At 33.8% G+C, this 16,659-nt stretch overlaps 1 protein-coding gene across 7 annotated transcripts in view; it reads left to right on the top strand.

The window, feature by feature from the left end:
* Positions 1–16,659, top strand: part of LOC142326990 (uncharacterized) — a 201,380-nt gene that overhangs the window by 54,071 nt on the left and 130,650 nt on the right. The window contains exon 1 of one of the 7 annotated variants that reach the window (XM_075369730.1): positions 2,729–2,816. The exons of the other annotated variants lie outside the window; for them this stretch is intronic. Coding sequence (XP_075225845.1) covers positions 2,749–2,816 — 68 coding nt within the window. The 5' untranslated portion in view covers positions 2,729–2,748. Of the gene's footprint in view, positions 1–2,728; positions 2,817–16,659 lie in introns of those variants that run through there. 7 annotated transcript variants of the gene reach the window in all.

Below are 16,659 nucleotides of genomic sequence, written 5' to 3'. Positions count from 1 at the left end.
ATAACGATAAGTTATTCGGCGGAGAAATCTGATTTTTGATGATATAATGCAGCTTCCTCCAGTCACATAGCATTGGTGTTTTGTTCAATCTCCTTGGTGTGAAGCAGAAATATATTTGTGGCATCAGTTTTCATTTTGTGAGCTAAAAATAAAAGTGAGACAAAGAAATTACATGGAGTTCATTGATTTATTAAATACCGTGCGATTTGGCGAAGTTACAACCGGCCAATTGGAAATGCTTTGCGAAAGAAGGAGGCTGATACCTTTAACAGAAGAATTTGTAGATCGAAATACTATAAGAATATTCCCACCAATTAAACTAGTTGATGAATATAATAGTAGTATAATTGATATGATATCAAAACAAATAGAGTTTATATTATTAACGTTATAGATGAATTACGAGAAGCTGCAACATATTAGAAAACTCCTCTCGGGAGTGATATTCCGGTAGGCATCAATAACTGTGGTGGCCTGTTGCATAATATACATTTGGCACAGGGTTCAAGAGTTATGTTAAGGCGTAAGATATCAATTTCTGATGTTTTAGTTAACGGCGCTGTGGGAATTGTAAAGAAATTCAAATGGCCTGCCCTACGAAGGGACCAACTGGAAAAGTGTGAGTTACCAAGAGCTGTGTCACTAAAATTCCGTGACAAAACAATAAGTAAAAAACTGAAATATTAACGTGGTTGTGTACTTATTACATCAGTAAGTACAATGTTTCAAGCTACTAAAGGATATGGAGATGTAGAAAGATTACCTTTAAGCTGGGCTGCAGCAGTGCACAGATTGCAAAGTACAATATTAATTAGAGCTGTAGTAGATTTGGAGAAAAATATATTTGCAAAAGGACAAGTTTATGTTTCTCTAAATCGAGTCCGAAGCTTAGATGGTTTAGCTTAGTTGTTAAGCTTAGTTTGTTGACCTTGCGAGAGATGCAAAAGACCATATAATGTAATGTACGTACATAGAACTCTAAGATGTCCATTGTCCTTACCGATGCTGTTTATTAAATTTAATATATATTGGGGTCTGAAAGGTTTAAGGCGAGATATCTCGATTTTTTTTTAATTTTATTAACTGTGCTATGTCTTGTGCAAAAACGCACTGTTTATCTGCCCTACAAAAGACCACATAACATTATCTAACGTGACGCATACATATAGAATATCAGGATTCCCACTGTCCTCTACCTACCTGCCGGACGGCAAAAACATTATTTGCCAATTTTCAGGCCGGTTTTTTTTGTCTAAAGAATTTTTTTGACATCATCGTACCACCGCAAAAAGCAGCTGCGTCGATAGAAACAAAATTTATTTCAATCGGATTAATAAGACGGAAGTCATGCGCAAGCAAACATAAAAAAATATATAGGAATCAAATATATAACCTCCTTTTTTCAAGTCGATTAAAAATATAATTAATTTGATCATTGGTATTTATGTTTAACATGGAATCTTGCTAATTATATTTTTTTTAAAACTTCGTCGTTATAGAATGGAATGAAGAGTAACAAAGGTTTTTCTAATAATTTTCCCTTTGTTTGCAATTTTTTTTTGTTTTTTTTTTTAATAAAACTGTATATCTCAATAACGGATTAAGTTATTTTAATAACATATTACGTATACCTAACAATATCTTCTTCAAAATAAATAATTTTGAAAGTTTTACCTTTGAAAATTCCAAAATGGCAATCATTTAAATGTTTTAATCATTGATAACTACGAAAATATTAGATTTATTATTATATTTATTAGATAAAATGTTAAAACTTTTATTACGTCTGTCATTTGTTCAAATCGGTTGATAAGTAGGTGAGATAAGGCTGAATTTCTTAAAATTTACTTTTTCTGTTTAGCTCCTGAAACACCGTAATGTATTACTTCAGAATATAAATGAAGATGATATGAATGAACGTTAATAAAGTGTAGTTTTGTACACTCTCAGACGAACATTCCTGAGATGTATGGTTAATTGAAACCCAACCACCAAAAAAACACCGGTTCAGATCCGTACAAAAGTAATTGCCTTTACTAGGATTTGAACCTTAGAACTCTCTAATAATTCTGATTTCTTCATCGAAATCAGCTGATTTACGATGACGAGTTCACAACTAGACCGACCCGGTGAGTTGAATTTCTTAAAATAGATCCCAAAAATTACGTAGTCTGACAATCTTGTGCCTGTTCTACTATTACTACAAGTGTTAATAAAAATTATTATTAATTATGTTTCTTAACTGATTTTCTAAGTTGAAGGTTTTGAGGTTCAAATCCTAATAAAAGTTAGTACTTAAATACCGGGTTTGAATACTAGACAGTGGATACCGACCGATATACACTTTGTTGGTTGGGGTTCAATTAACCACATATCTCAGGAACGGTCGGCTTGTACAAGTGGTAACTACAAGACTACATTCACCTCACTTAAATGTAATACGAGTACATATCATGTTTATCTCATTGGTCCAAGGAGGGGGTTGGTTATTGTTCACTAGTTGAACAGATTACAACATATACATTAAGGAAATTAATATATATAAAATTATTTTTAATTCAATTAGTAATGAAATGAAAACAATTACATTAATACCGCTTCATCTCAATCGGTTTATCAACCCATTTGAACAAATGAGGTATCATTTTATTCATAACATTTATCTTTCTTTCTTTTTCTGTTTAGCCTCTGGAACCGCTGTAAGGTATTACTTCATGGGATGAATGAGGATAATATGTATGAATGTGAATGAACACTCCTGAGAAGTGTGGTCATAACATTTATCTACTTAACATATTATATTCACATTTATTTATGTAATTAACATTTTATCTAATAAAATATAATTCTTTAAAATTAATATTTTCGGAGTTATTATTGATTAAAAAGTTTTAATGCTCCCCCCCCCCCCTTATGGAATTCTCAAAGATACAAAAGATAAATATTAAAATGAAAAAAAACATTGCTGACAAACATTGCTCTTTAATATAGGATATTAGATTAAAGAGCGTGTGGGGGGCAATTTTGTATATAGTACTTGTATATATATAATTTTTTTTTTTAATTTATTTAAACATATATATTCATGTAGCCTATGAATAAAAAAAAAATAAAAAAAAAAAATTTTTTTTTTTTTTTAACGTAAGCCTTTACGTAACATAAAACTTTTTTAACATAAAATTTTTTTACGTAAGCCTTTATATCTAAATCGGTTCAGCCGTAGACCTGCTACGGTGGAACAAGCATACTTACCCTAAATACATTACACTCCTTTTTGGGCATTTAATAAATTATTACGGTATAAACCACTGTGAGTGCTTTTTTATAAATAAATTAAAAATATTTGATTTTCAGGTCTAAATTTATTGTACAAAAGCACTGTTTTTAACTTTACCAAATTCATAAAATTTTTTTTAAGTTTGTTATTAATAAAAGTTGATTTTTTTTTTTTCATAGACTATTGAATCAATTTTCTTAGAATAAACTTTTTTTTTCTTTTGATTATAAAATTTACGTATTTATTACTCCATTTAGCAAAGTTATTGTACTTCAAACATAAAAAAGTGATTTTGTAACCGAATTTTTCTCTTTTACGTTGGATATCATGAAAACTATAAAAAATAAAGATCTAGGACCTGTTTTATTCGATTTTTCAAATAAAAACATAAGAAATCATCACGTTTACACCTTTCTTTCTTTTCCTGTTTAGCCTCCGGTAACTACCGTTTAGATAATACTTCAGAGGATGAATGAGGATGATCACGTTTACACCTAATATACTGAAATTTAACCGAGAGAATAGAAATCCGCGCGAAATCTTTCGCTAGCCGTAACTCGATAACAAAGCGTTTTCGGACATATGTTTGTATTAACATTTTTCCTTATTTCAAGCTCTAAAATCAGTTTCCAGATTATTTCCCTTTTCTTTTGAATCACCTGCATATTATAAAGACTGACATTCCCGGTAACGTAAGAATTTCAACGCGGGGTCATAAACTTTATTTTTCTTTCTTTTTATTAAAGAGGTGGTGAATCTCATTTACGGACGCAGTAGTGTCGGGCTCACTAACAGGTGCCGCAAGATGTTATTAATATGCGTATGTAAACCTGCGCACTACCGACTAAACCGCCACCCCTGGCTACCATCCTTCCTGGAACCGCTAACAAAGCATTCCTTCTGGAAGGGACACGCCCACTCACACACTCATACGTTATAGTGCAATCGCGTCATAATAGGAATATCAAGAATAACAGAAATACATCAGTCCCAGCAAAACAACAGCAAACAAGATACATCACCATCCATCAAGATACAGAAAACAGATTATGAAACTACATACAAAGAAAAAAGTCACACAATATACACAAATACAAGAGAAGAAAAACTCAAGAAAACAAGTCTCGCAACAATATAAACATAGAAAAATCATCAAAAAATCTGCAAGAACATAAATAAAACGCCTGGAAAGAAACATTCATTAATATTATCCGATCAGTGCAATAACACAACACCAAAATGCATACATCGGACAGCAGAAAAAAAAACTGCAGCCGAACAGCAAACCTCACAGAATGCAAAAGATACAAAATACTACATACTACAATAAGGCCCCAAGAAAAAGGGAATTAGCCCAAGATCATAATATACATCAAAAGCAAAATACTCAAATATAAACGTATAAAAAAATAAAAAAAATAGATCATATCAGTACAGCAAACTTACATCATAACTAACCAGGGACATATACATACCCCTTATACTTACTACCTTTTTTTTTTTTTTTTTTTTTCTTCTTTTTTTTTTTCACTCTACTCCCGCGGGCCGGTCCGACTGGTTGGTATTGCGCCACCCAGGGGAGTGTCTGGTAAACTCTAACGAGCCTCTCCGCCTACCGGCTGAACGTCCGGCATGGCAGGTCGGCTCGCCGGTGTCAGCTCTTTTGAGTGATTTTCTGTTTGCCCATTTGGAAACCACGACATACCCACGACTACCCGTGGCACCGGGTCTTTTCTTACACTTCTTCTTCATCGGAACCTATCTAAACCCTTGGAGTCCTCAGTGGATCATTGAGAACGACACACCTCAGCGTGCCGTCTCTCACCACTGAGGCTGTCCACCCTACCCTATTCTACACTAGTAACCTAGTCGCCTTTCATCTATATCCTTCTCTGTTAATACTGCTACTATAAATTCCGTAACCTTCTTCCAGTTTATTTCGCTCCTCAACATGTGCTCTAGGACCTCTGCTGGACTCATACCTATTATGCCACAGTTCCTCCTTTTAATTGCCCACCTCTCGCAGCAGAAAAATGTGTGTTCTGCATTGTCAATTCTCTCACAGTACATACATTCTGGACCTGGCCTTCTTCCAACACGATGGAGGTACTCATTGAAATTTCCATGACCTGTAAAAAACTGCGTGATATGATAATTTAACTCACCATGTTCCCTGTCTAACCATAGTGTAAGATCTGGAATCAGCTCCTTCGTGCGTCTGGCTGGTCCATCCTCCTGCCATCTATTTTGCCATCTATGTCTAAGTTTATCTTTTGCTTCATTTGCTTCGAGGCCTTGCGGCCTCTCGATTCTATTTAGGGCCATTAAGTCTATTGGTGGCACCCCAGACAACACGCACAACGCCTCATAGGAGACCGTCCTGTAAGCTGAAACAACCCCCAGCAACAGCCTCCTATGAGTACTAACCAGTCTGTTCAAATTTCTTTTAACCCTGACTGAGTGCCACCACACTGGTACTGCATATAACATCATAGATGTCACTGTGGACGCTATCGCCCTTCGCTTAGTGGGTCTTGGAGCTCTCTGCGAAGACATTATTATATTCAAATTCTTAGTCATCTTTTCACCTTTGGCACATATTATATGCTGGGTGAACCGGCAATTCCTCTCAAAAGTCACACCCAGGTATTTAATCTTTTCGACCTCTGTTATTTATTGGTTTCCAATTTGGATGGCCGGACGGTCTAAAATCCTCTTCCCTGTGAACATAATATATTTACATTTTTCTATTGCCGGCTGGAGTCCCCTCTCTTTCAACCAATTATCTATCGTCCGTAACGTGTTGTTAGCACTCTCTTGTACATCGACAGTTGTTTTACCCTTGATGAGTATCGCCAGGTCATCGGCATAGGCAATTACTTGTACCCCATCCTGATAGTCTAGTCTTAATATCCCATCGAAGGCCAGTATCCAGAGTAAGGGTCCCAGTACAGACCCCTGTGGCACACCGCCATAAATATTGAAACGTAGGCACTCACTCTGCGTCTCCACCAAGCATTCTCTATTTGAGAGGTATTCTCCTATCTGCCTTCTTAAATAAGGACTGATACCTTTTTCCACTAATGCCCTATTTATTGATTCCCACTTAATAGAACCGAATGCATTTTTTACATCTAAAGCTATGAATAGGGGAATACGCCTCGTTCTCCATGTGCCGCTCCTAGTATCCTTAGCCCAGTCGATCACCTTTGTCGCCGCCTGTATCGTCGAACGACCTTATACTTACTACCTGCGGACGCCATCAGATACGGGAGCGGAGTGTCCGCGGCCTCTTCACGTCAAGGCGACCCCCACATGTACGGGAGACCCCCTAGTCGGTCACTTGCGATCCTGTCCGCCCTGCACTCTCCAACGCCGCCTATTGTTTTGTGACTCCTCCCATGGTTGGAGGTCTCTCATCATGATTTTCAAATACGTAGCGATCGCCTTCCAGTTTTCTTTTCTATCATTATGTCCACCATCAGCTCCTCAGGCTGGAACATCACTTCCCTGCCTAGTATGCCATGCAGCTCTGTCCTAGATCCTTAGTATCTCGGATAGTGGAAGAACACGTGGTATGGCGTTTCCTCCTCCTTAGGGTCATACACCTAAATCGGTTCAACCGTTAAGCTGTTACTGTGGAACAAACATACATACACACTAAATACATTACACTCCTCTTTGGGCAGTCATGTAAAAATATTCAACCTTATGAATTTTGTAAAAAATTTTTTTTTGGATACAAATATACAAAATTTCATTAAAATATCTCAATCCGTTCTTAAGATATAAATTTTTATTGAAAGAATAAAACGGGTAATAGGAGAAAAACGAAAAGAGAAAGGGTATTTGTCCAAATGAACATTTTTTGTTTATTTGATGTCCTAAATTAGTTTCTTAAGTCTGACCAACACCTCCTTGGATGACTTATAAAATAGGTAATTTCCAGAGGCTTATCTTATTTATATGAACTTTAAGATGAAATATGTGCTGTACCCTATAATCGAATGTAAACTGTTAATATAATTTTTGGAACTAATCACTTTCTCTCTCGCCCTCTTTCTCTCTCTTCTTCCTGGCAGATACAATATGTATTATACTTTGTTTTAGTTTTCTATTAAATAATTTTAAATATTCTTCAATAAACCCAAATTTTACGCTTTCCAGGGTTCTTGGTCCCAATAAGCCCTAACAAATCAAAAAGAAACAGCCCAATTAAATAAAACCATTTTATGGTCTTATGGCTTCAAATATCTTAATTAGTCTGATAAAACACATTCCCAAAATACTCTTTTTTTTAACTTCCGAGACCACCGTTAGGTATTACTTCAGAGGGTGAGATGAATGAAATTTTTTTAGCGTGTGAAAATGCCATGCTTGACCGGGATTCGAACCCGGGACTGCCGGATGAAAGGCCAAAGCGCTACCACTCGCGCCACGGAGACCGGCAAAAATAATACTATCTTTGAATACTACTAATAACACTGGTCCACTATTGGCAACATAAGATTTGGAACTGAAAAAGAAGTAAGTGTTCTATATAATATTTTGTACGCTGAATCTGAATATGAATTGCGAAACAACCCATCACGTAACGTTATTAAGTAACAACCCTTTAAATTTATTTGTTCCATCATTCGTGGAATAAACAATACAAATAAGTTAGTACTTTTGTATGTTTGCTTATTCACATCTGATTTATATTGTGATGCATGCTATAGATCTATGTTTCATACATAAGTTGATTGATGTCATTTCAAGCCAAGCCAAACATATATAGACATGTCAATGAATCAAGTAATAAGTAATTTAACTTGGTGAAATTTTCTTCAGTATGAGTTCAGTTGCTGGTATGACTTACTGTGTTCTTTAGTCGGGGTAGTGGTTTTATCAGATATACATTATAAAGATTGTTTCATAAGTGATGTCATAAATTTAGTGAAAGATTTTTATAACAGAACAGTTTTTGGTATTATTTTTATGAACAATTTTTTTGAACATCAAGATTTGTTAAGTTGCGTGTGTGTGTGTGTGTGTGTTTCACAATGTGTTATGCCGCACTCCATGGTGAAACAATTTTATGAAATATTTTAAGTAATTAAGTAGTATTTATAAATTAAAACTTAATTATTTTTATAATTTACTAACTATTTCTGTAATATTTCAGTTTTTTTTTTTTTTTTTTTTTTTTTTTTTCCCCTACTCTCCCCAACCGAATATCCATTTAAGTATACTCAGTCGGGGAGAGTGTCCTTTTACTCTAAGGGAGCGTCCTCCGCCCACCGGTTGTTGTACACCCGGCACGGCAGGTTAGCTCCCCCGGTCTCGGATCTTTAATTTTATTTTCTTCGCCTGCCTCTAATCCCGTGCCTCGGAGACGGGGTTTGGCTACGCCACCTCCCATCCCCTCAGCAGGGAACCGGGTCTCGGTCATTATGCCTTTGCCTCTAATCAGCGGCACCGACCCCACTAAGCGCCGAGGCACCCGCAGGAGCGGCACCGCCAACCGGGACTCGGTCTTTTATTTGTCCACACTCCCCAGGAGTTCCCCCCCTTCTCAGGAACCCACACACCACGGCGTACGGGCCCTCCACGGAGGGACTGTCCTCCTACCCTAATTTCACAAACCCCTTCTTCTGTCCTCTTCTTCCTTGGTGCGTAAGATTTCCCCGGCAAACCTACGGAACCAATCCCAGTTATCGTCACTATAGACCATCCAATTTAAGAGGTTTTCAGGTGTAAGTCCGTTGTCCGAAATTTCTCTTCTATTTGGAGCCCATCTTGGGCATACAAACACAGTGTGTTCCGCATCATCAGTCTCTGGGCAGTACACACATTGTGGGGTAGGTCTTTTTCCAATTCTAAACAGATAATGGCCGAACGAGCCATGCCCCGTCAACAGTTGTGTCGTATAAAAGTCTACATTACCTATTCTATTACTAGTCCACATATTTATGTTGGGGATAAGTCGCCTGGTCCAATCCCCAACTCTAGAGTGTGTCCATGTATCCTGCCACTCTTGATCAATTAGCCGTTCAACCTCATCTTTGGACATACCCCTATATCTAAATGTTCTTTGTTTAATTTGTAAATCAATGGGTAGAACCTTCGTTAGTATACACAACGCGTCGTATGACACTGTTCTGTATCCCGCGGCTACACGCAGTAAAGCAAGCCTGTGTACTCTTTTTAATTTTGTTTTGTTTCTCTGAATATTCATTGTATCTCCCCATATCGGGGCCGCATATAAAATTGCTGACGTGGTAGCCGCATTTATCAGTCTCCTTATTACCATTTTCGGTGTACCATGGTTCTGGAAAAGAGTCCTCAATGCCTTAATCAAAGGAGTGACCTTCGTACAAATCATCTCTACGTGTTTGCTAAATCTTAGGCTTTTATCCAAAAGAACCCCTAAATACTTTGCTTCTTTGACCTCCTTAATTCTCTCTCCTCTAATGTTTATATTGAGGTTTCTAATAGGTCTTCTACCTGGAAACACCAAACAACAGGATTTGTTAGGGGATATCTGTAGCATGCTTCCTACCAGCCATTCATCAATTATTCGTAACGCCTGATTTGCTTTATCCTCTAGGTTATTAACTTCTCTGTCTTCTACTAGGATAGCAATGTCATCAGCATATCCAACAACAAAAACCCCCTCGGGATAATCCAATCTAAAAATTTTGTCATAAAAATTATTCCACAGTATAGGCCCAAGGACTGATCCTTGTGGAACTCCTCCAAATATCTCAAATGTGGATTTTCCTTCTAACGTTTTAACCTCAATGAATCTATGGTAAAGGCATTGATTAATCTGGTTGACTAGATAATCACTTATATAATATTTCAGTTTACTTTCATTCATGAAAACGTTTTAAATTTTACAATGAATAAAAATTTCCCAAATATTTTTTGTTACGTTTGCGGAGAATTCACCACGAAAATTCAACGAAAACCACTATCGAATCTACTGAAAACTATTTACAAACATTATTTTGACTATCCCTTGGAAGATCAAGATAAATTCTGGGCTCCACATGTAGGATGTGTACGAATGTTAACTGTTGAGGAATAAATTTCAAGTTCATAAATGCTTACACCATTTCAATTCATTAAACTTGATCAATCAAAATGCTTTTATCTCGCTTCATAAATTTAATATGAATTAATAAAACCCGAATGTTCTTTATATATATATATATATATATATATATATATAAGAGAAAAGAATAATATATATATATATATATTATAAGAAGGATTTCAGACATGGGCTCTTAATTTCTTCTAATTGCAGTATATTTTCATTCCAACTAATTGCTCTGTAATTTAATGTAGTATATTGTAAAATAAATACTGTTTTTTTTTAAACAATAGAATTAATGTTAAGAGCAGACTTCATTTATTCGACATTTCTTAAGTAATTTCTAAACCACACCTTACTTCCGATTAACCCTTTATTTAATTAAATTTCTCGTCACGTGGGATGTTTCTTATCCGAGAAACGTGACTTAGTTCACCTTAGAATTAGTTATAAGACAAGCAATTATAGGTGGACTTTAAAGATCCATTCATTTATATTCTACCTTATATTTAATGCATTTATTTTATTTCTCTTCATAATAAAATGTATTATCTATAAAGCTGCATAAACCTTTTTGATTTAACAACCACGTGACATATAATATGAAATTTAAAAGAAATTTTTTTATTATTTTGACCTTATACGGCCTTACAAGGGGGCTTTAAGTCCATGCTAAACAAAGTATGGTAGTTATTTTGACCTTTATAAGAGCTTCCATTACTAAGACAGGTTTTTATTGTTCCCAACGAATAAATTATATCTGTTCATTAAAATTTAGGTAAAATTTACTTTACTGCATTTAGATTTTGATCTTACTGTAACGCATAAATTTGATATGAAATTTTTTAAATTGAACAATTTTTTTCTTGTATGTTCCCGATCTCATTCCTAGAGATAAAATGAGATAAAGAATTTGATACCTTAACTGTGATAATTTAAATTGTTATATAATCAATTTGCTTATAATCAATTTTTTTGTCTTCTTTTTCCTGAATGTTAATTTTATGAAATTTCTGTAAGGAATTTCCCGTGATTCAATTTAAATTAATGTAATGGATTGATTCTTGACAGGAGAAGAGAGAGAGCGCGCTTTGCTCTCTCTCTCTCTCTCGCTCGCTCTCTCTCTCTCTCTCTCTCTCTCTCTCTCTCTCGCTCGCTCTCTCTCTCTCTTTTTCTATCTCTCTCACTCTCTCTCTCTATCTATCTATCTATCTCTCTAAAAGGGCCTGCTTTCTCTGAAAGTAATTATGAACTATTGCAGAGCTAGACCCTGAGGTGAACAGAGTGCAAGCGGACTTAAAATGCTGAATATCAGCTATATTTTGGTAGCCTTGGCAGCTAGCTAATGAGCTTTAGTATTCGGGCTCAACGAAGAAGGTAATCGGGAATAACAAAACACATCTCCCTTTTCTAGTGAGGCTGGCATAATATGATTATTATTCGTAATGGCAGTCTTTTTACGGTTGTGTCTTATACCAGATAGCTTATAATTTTTTTTTATTGCATTTAACATACGTTTAAATGCTAATATCTTATATGAATTTTCAAATAAACTAGATACGTTTAAAACTTTTATCAGCATTTTCCCTGTGCATCAAATTCATTTTGATTTGTAATTTCGCTTATTTAGATTTTTCACCTTGGAAAAGCATGGCACCTATCCTCCACCATTTTGTTTTCTTCAAATCGCCATTACATAGCTGCTTGAACTAATGAGACAAGTCGTTTAATCGCTATTTTATGAAAACCAAGGGAGCCGTTCTGTAGTTACATTTTTATTCTACACGTGCTAAAATGCCTTCACTTTTTCCACTAGGAACTACGCCTTCATACAAATACTTCGTTATTAAATTAAAAAATATTTTCATTTTATCCAAGCGTTTGCCTGTGTAGGCATTGCCACATGTAGCGGTAGAAATACCTCTTAACCTAGATAAGGCCGTAAATAGTTCTGCCATGATAACGTATTATTGAGTGTCGAGAATGTATTGTATTGTATAATTGATTAATTTCGTTTTAATTATTCGATCTTAATTAATAGAAAGATTAGATTTTACTATATCGCATTACTATTTATACAAAGACGGAGCTGTTTGGTATACTTAACACTAATGAACAATGTATATTACAATATATATACAACGATGCGCATTACTCATGAATCGTGATAAATAATATTTCAGTTTGGATGTAAAGAGAGATTAGTCCCTGCACGTATATTTAATTAGATTACTCATTACACTACATCATAACATATAATGCGAGGTGTATCCACCAACCTCTCTTGTGATGAGGTTTTATTTTTAAGAATTGCTTTCAATAAAATAACCTTGTAATACATTTGACGTAAATTTCATTCTGAAATGTTAACCATCAAAATAACTTCCTAACTGATCGTGTAAAGATTTTTAATTCTTTATTTTTTTGATAATAAAAAAAATGTTTATAAAATAAAACAAAACCACTAATAAAGCAATTCAACAAAAAATACATAAATTACTATAAAAGTTGTAAACCTGTCCTGCTCTGACACCAATAGCAGCTGAGTGTAGCTTAGAAATTATATCTTTCCATACAAGAGGAAAAATAAAATTAAAAAATAAGGTAAATATTTAATTGAGGTGCCTCACCCCGAAATAATAATAAAAAAAAAAACATATCAAATCGTTGTAAAATCTTTTAAAATGTATTTTATGATTGAAATGAAGTGTCGGAAAAGTGGATATTTGAATATTGATACACTCGATAATGCACACATACACACACATATGTGTGTAAGGTTAGCGAGCGTAGATTAAGTTTGGTTAAATTATATCTGTAACGTTCTGGCAAATTTAAACAAACTTAACCAACGCTCACTAACCTTGACTACCAAGATTAGATTAGTGTAGTTAGTGCAGATTTACACACTATATGTGTGTGAATCTGCATTATCGAGTGTATCAGTATTCAAATATATACTTTTTGGAGACTTCTTTTCCATATTAAAATACATTTCAAAAGATTTTACAACGATTTGAGATGTTTTTTTGTGATTTCGGGTGCGGCACCCCGCAAACACTCGAATGTCAATGGAAGGAAGTAAGAAGCAATGTGCCTCGTTATGGAAATTCCAAACACCATTTCCTCAGACATATGACCGAAATTTTATTTAAAAGGAAGTATTGTGATTATAAAACACGAATTCATTATTTATGGCGAATTAAAATTAAGATACACAAAATTTTACACGTTTGTTATTTGTATCATTATGTAAATTTTTACTAATTTTCTATTTTCCGACACCCAAAATACATCATTAAATGAATAAATATTAATTTTAAATGAATTTGATATGTTTTTTGTGATTTCGGAATGAGGCATCTCAACTAAATAATTACCAAAAATAAAATACGATTTCAAATAAAAAAACTGCAGGAAACAATTTTAAAAAATGAAATGAGTTCAAATTCAGAAAATCTGTTGTGGACTTTCTTGTACACCTATAAAATTACATACACACATTTTTAAAAAAAATGAAAAGTACATAAAATTTTATTTCATTAATAGCTTCTAATATTTTTCATATATTTTTTTATTGTTATTAGATTGTTATTTAATGTATTTTTTTTACAATCAAACGTGTAAAATTATTAATAAAGCAATAGATTTAAATTAAAAAAAGAAAGTTAAAAAAGGAAATTAAGTTAGATTGGAACCGATGTGCCTTCCCCTTGTAAGATACAAATATTTCATTAATTAAACTTTTATTTGGCTATAACTCTGAAACAAATAGAAATAAGTACCATTTATTATATATCCTTGAAAAACTCTCAATGAGAGCTTTTACAACAGTTAAAAAAAATTCGAAAATCCCAATGTTTTGGATTTTAAGCTTTTTTGGATACTTTTGGTCCAGTCGATTGCAGTCAAAAGGAGATGTGCACAACTAGATATTACAGTAGTCCTAAATTCAAAATTTCAATATTCTACGGCTAATCGTTGTTGAGTTATTCGAAATACATACGTACGTACAGACGTCACGACGAAACTAATCAAACTGGATTCAGAGATAGTCAAAATGGATATTTCCGTTGAAATCTGAAAACCGAAATTTTCTGCTATCACAGTACTTTCTTTACTTCGTACAGGGAAGTAAAAACAGATTTATATTCATACTAGAAAACTAGCACATAGAAATAAATACTTTAATTTTACAAAAACAATTTAAAAATCAAACAAATACGAGTAATATTACCAGAGCGATATACCACAGAATGATCATCCAGTAATCAAATCACTACTGAAAATCAAAAACAAACTAATGAATCAGTTCACTGATCAGTTGATGTAATAAAACCACAATACACTTTTTTTTTCAAAATACGTTAGATTTCGTTGATTTTCTATACAGAATTCCAAATATCATTGATATTATTAGAGGCCCCACTGATTCTCAAATCTGTTTAACATTGCTGTTAAACTGCTGCATCTTGACAGTCATGTGTAGATCGTCCAGTCTTCTGGCAACCGACGAAGGTGAAAAAGCAATGTTTTTATAGCATACATATATAGAATCAATGTTGCATATAGTGTAAAATACATAATAGCATTCTTTTGCGTGCTACAGTCGGATAAAAAAAAAAATTTGTTGGTCAGTAGGTTTTATTTTATTACTTCTTTTTTGTCTTCAGTCATTTAGCTGGTTTGATGCAGCTCTCCAAGATTGCCTATCTAGTGCCAGTCGTTTCATTTCGGTATACCCTCTACATCCTACATCTCTAAAAATTTGTTTCACATATTCCAAATGTTGACTGCTTGCACAATTTTTCCCATCTACATGTCCCTCCAATATCAAAGCGACGATTCAAGGATGCCTTAATATATGGCCTATAAGTCTGTCTCTTCTTTTAACTATATTTTTCCAAATGCTTCTATCTTCATCAATTTGCCGCATACCTCTTTATTTGTCCACCTTATCCACCCACCTGATTTTTAACACTCTCCTATATCACCACATTTCAGAGTTTCTAATCTTTTCTTCTCAAGTACTCCGATCGTCCAAATTTCACTTTCATATAAAGCTACGCTCCAAACGTATACTTTCAAAAAGTTTTCCTGACGTTTAAATTAATATTTGATGTAAAAAGATTATATTTCTGACTGAAGGCTTGTTTCACCTGTGCTATTCAGCATTTTTATATTGATTTTTTTTAAAATATTGATTTGTCAATAATTATTAACCTCAGATTACAAAAAAAAATTTCGATAAATATTAATTCAATAATAACAATAAAAAAAATATCAGAAGTTATTAATAAAATAAAGTTTTTGGTATTTTTAATATTTTAAAATGTGTATATGTAATTTATTAGGCGTACAAGGAAGTCATATGGTATCCACATCAAATTTTTTCACGCAATTTAATGTCTCTTAGAGGTACAATTAAGTAAATATGATATCCACTTAACTATATGAAGTTGAAATCAAAAGACCCTTTCTTTATTATTCTTGTACTAATTAGTTGTGACTGGATAGCATGTTTGTATGACAGGAGAATATATTTGGGGAATAATAAGTCTACCCCTTTTTTTATTAGAATAATGAATTTGCAATTTTTAAACAGATTTTTGTAATATATAATCTTATTAGTACAGAATTTAGGCCATCTGTATAAAGTGTTGTAAAACTATTAAGAATGTTTAAGTATACAGCTTTTAAAAGTTATAAAAAAATAATCAAGCATTATTAAAATATAATTCCATTGAAACAATAACGAAATAAAATTACAACACTGTAGACTTAGGTCCAACTTATAGGGTACATATTGTCGATAGGTGAAATTAGAAATGAGATGTAGCTTCGAAACCATTGTGTTAAGGTAATGCTATTCGGCATTTTATATCGCTCCTGCTTCGTCCATCTTTAGTAATTCTACTTCCCAAATAACAAAATTCTTCTATCTCCGTAATATTTTCTCTTGTTTTTATATGCAGTGGTCCATGTACATTATTTTTACTACATTTTATTGTTTTCGCTTTGTTCTTGTTTATTTTCATGCGGTAGTTCTAGCGTAGGACTTCATTCATGCCATTCTTTTTTCTTCTGAATGTTTTTTGCTCTCAATTAGAATTACTATATCAGCAAATCGTAGCATCTTTACCTTTTCACCTTGTACTAAATTGTTCTTGTACTAAATTACACTCCGAATCTAAATTGTTCTTTAACATCATTAACTGTTTGTTCTGTGTAAAGATTAAAAAATAACGAGGATAGTGATCATCATTATCGGACTCCTTTTTTATTACGGCTTCTTTCT

This window comes from Lycorma delicatula, chromosome 6, assembly GCF_047948215.1.
Source record: "Lycorma delicatula isolate Av1 chromosome 6, ASM4794821v1, whole genome shotgun sequence".
In the NCBI taxonomy this organism is placed as follows: Eukaryota; Metazoa; Arthropoda; class Insecta; order Hemiptera; family Fulgoridae; genus Lycorma; species Lycorma delicatula.
The sequence above is the reverse complement of the archived record's forward strand: the minus strand, read 5'-3'. Positions and strand labels throughout refer to the sequence as shown.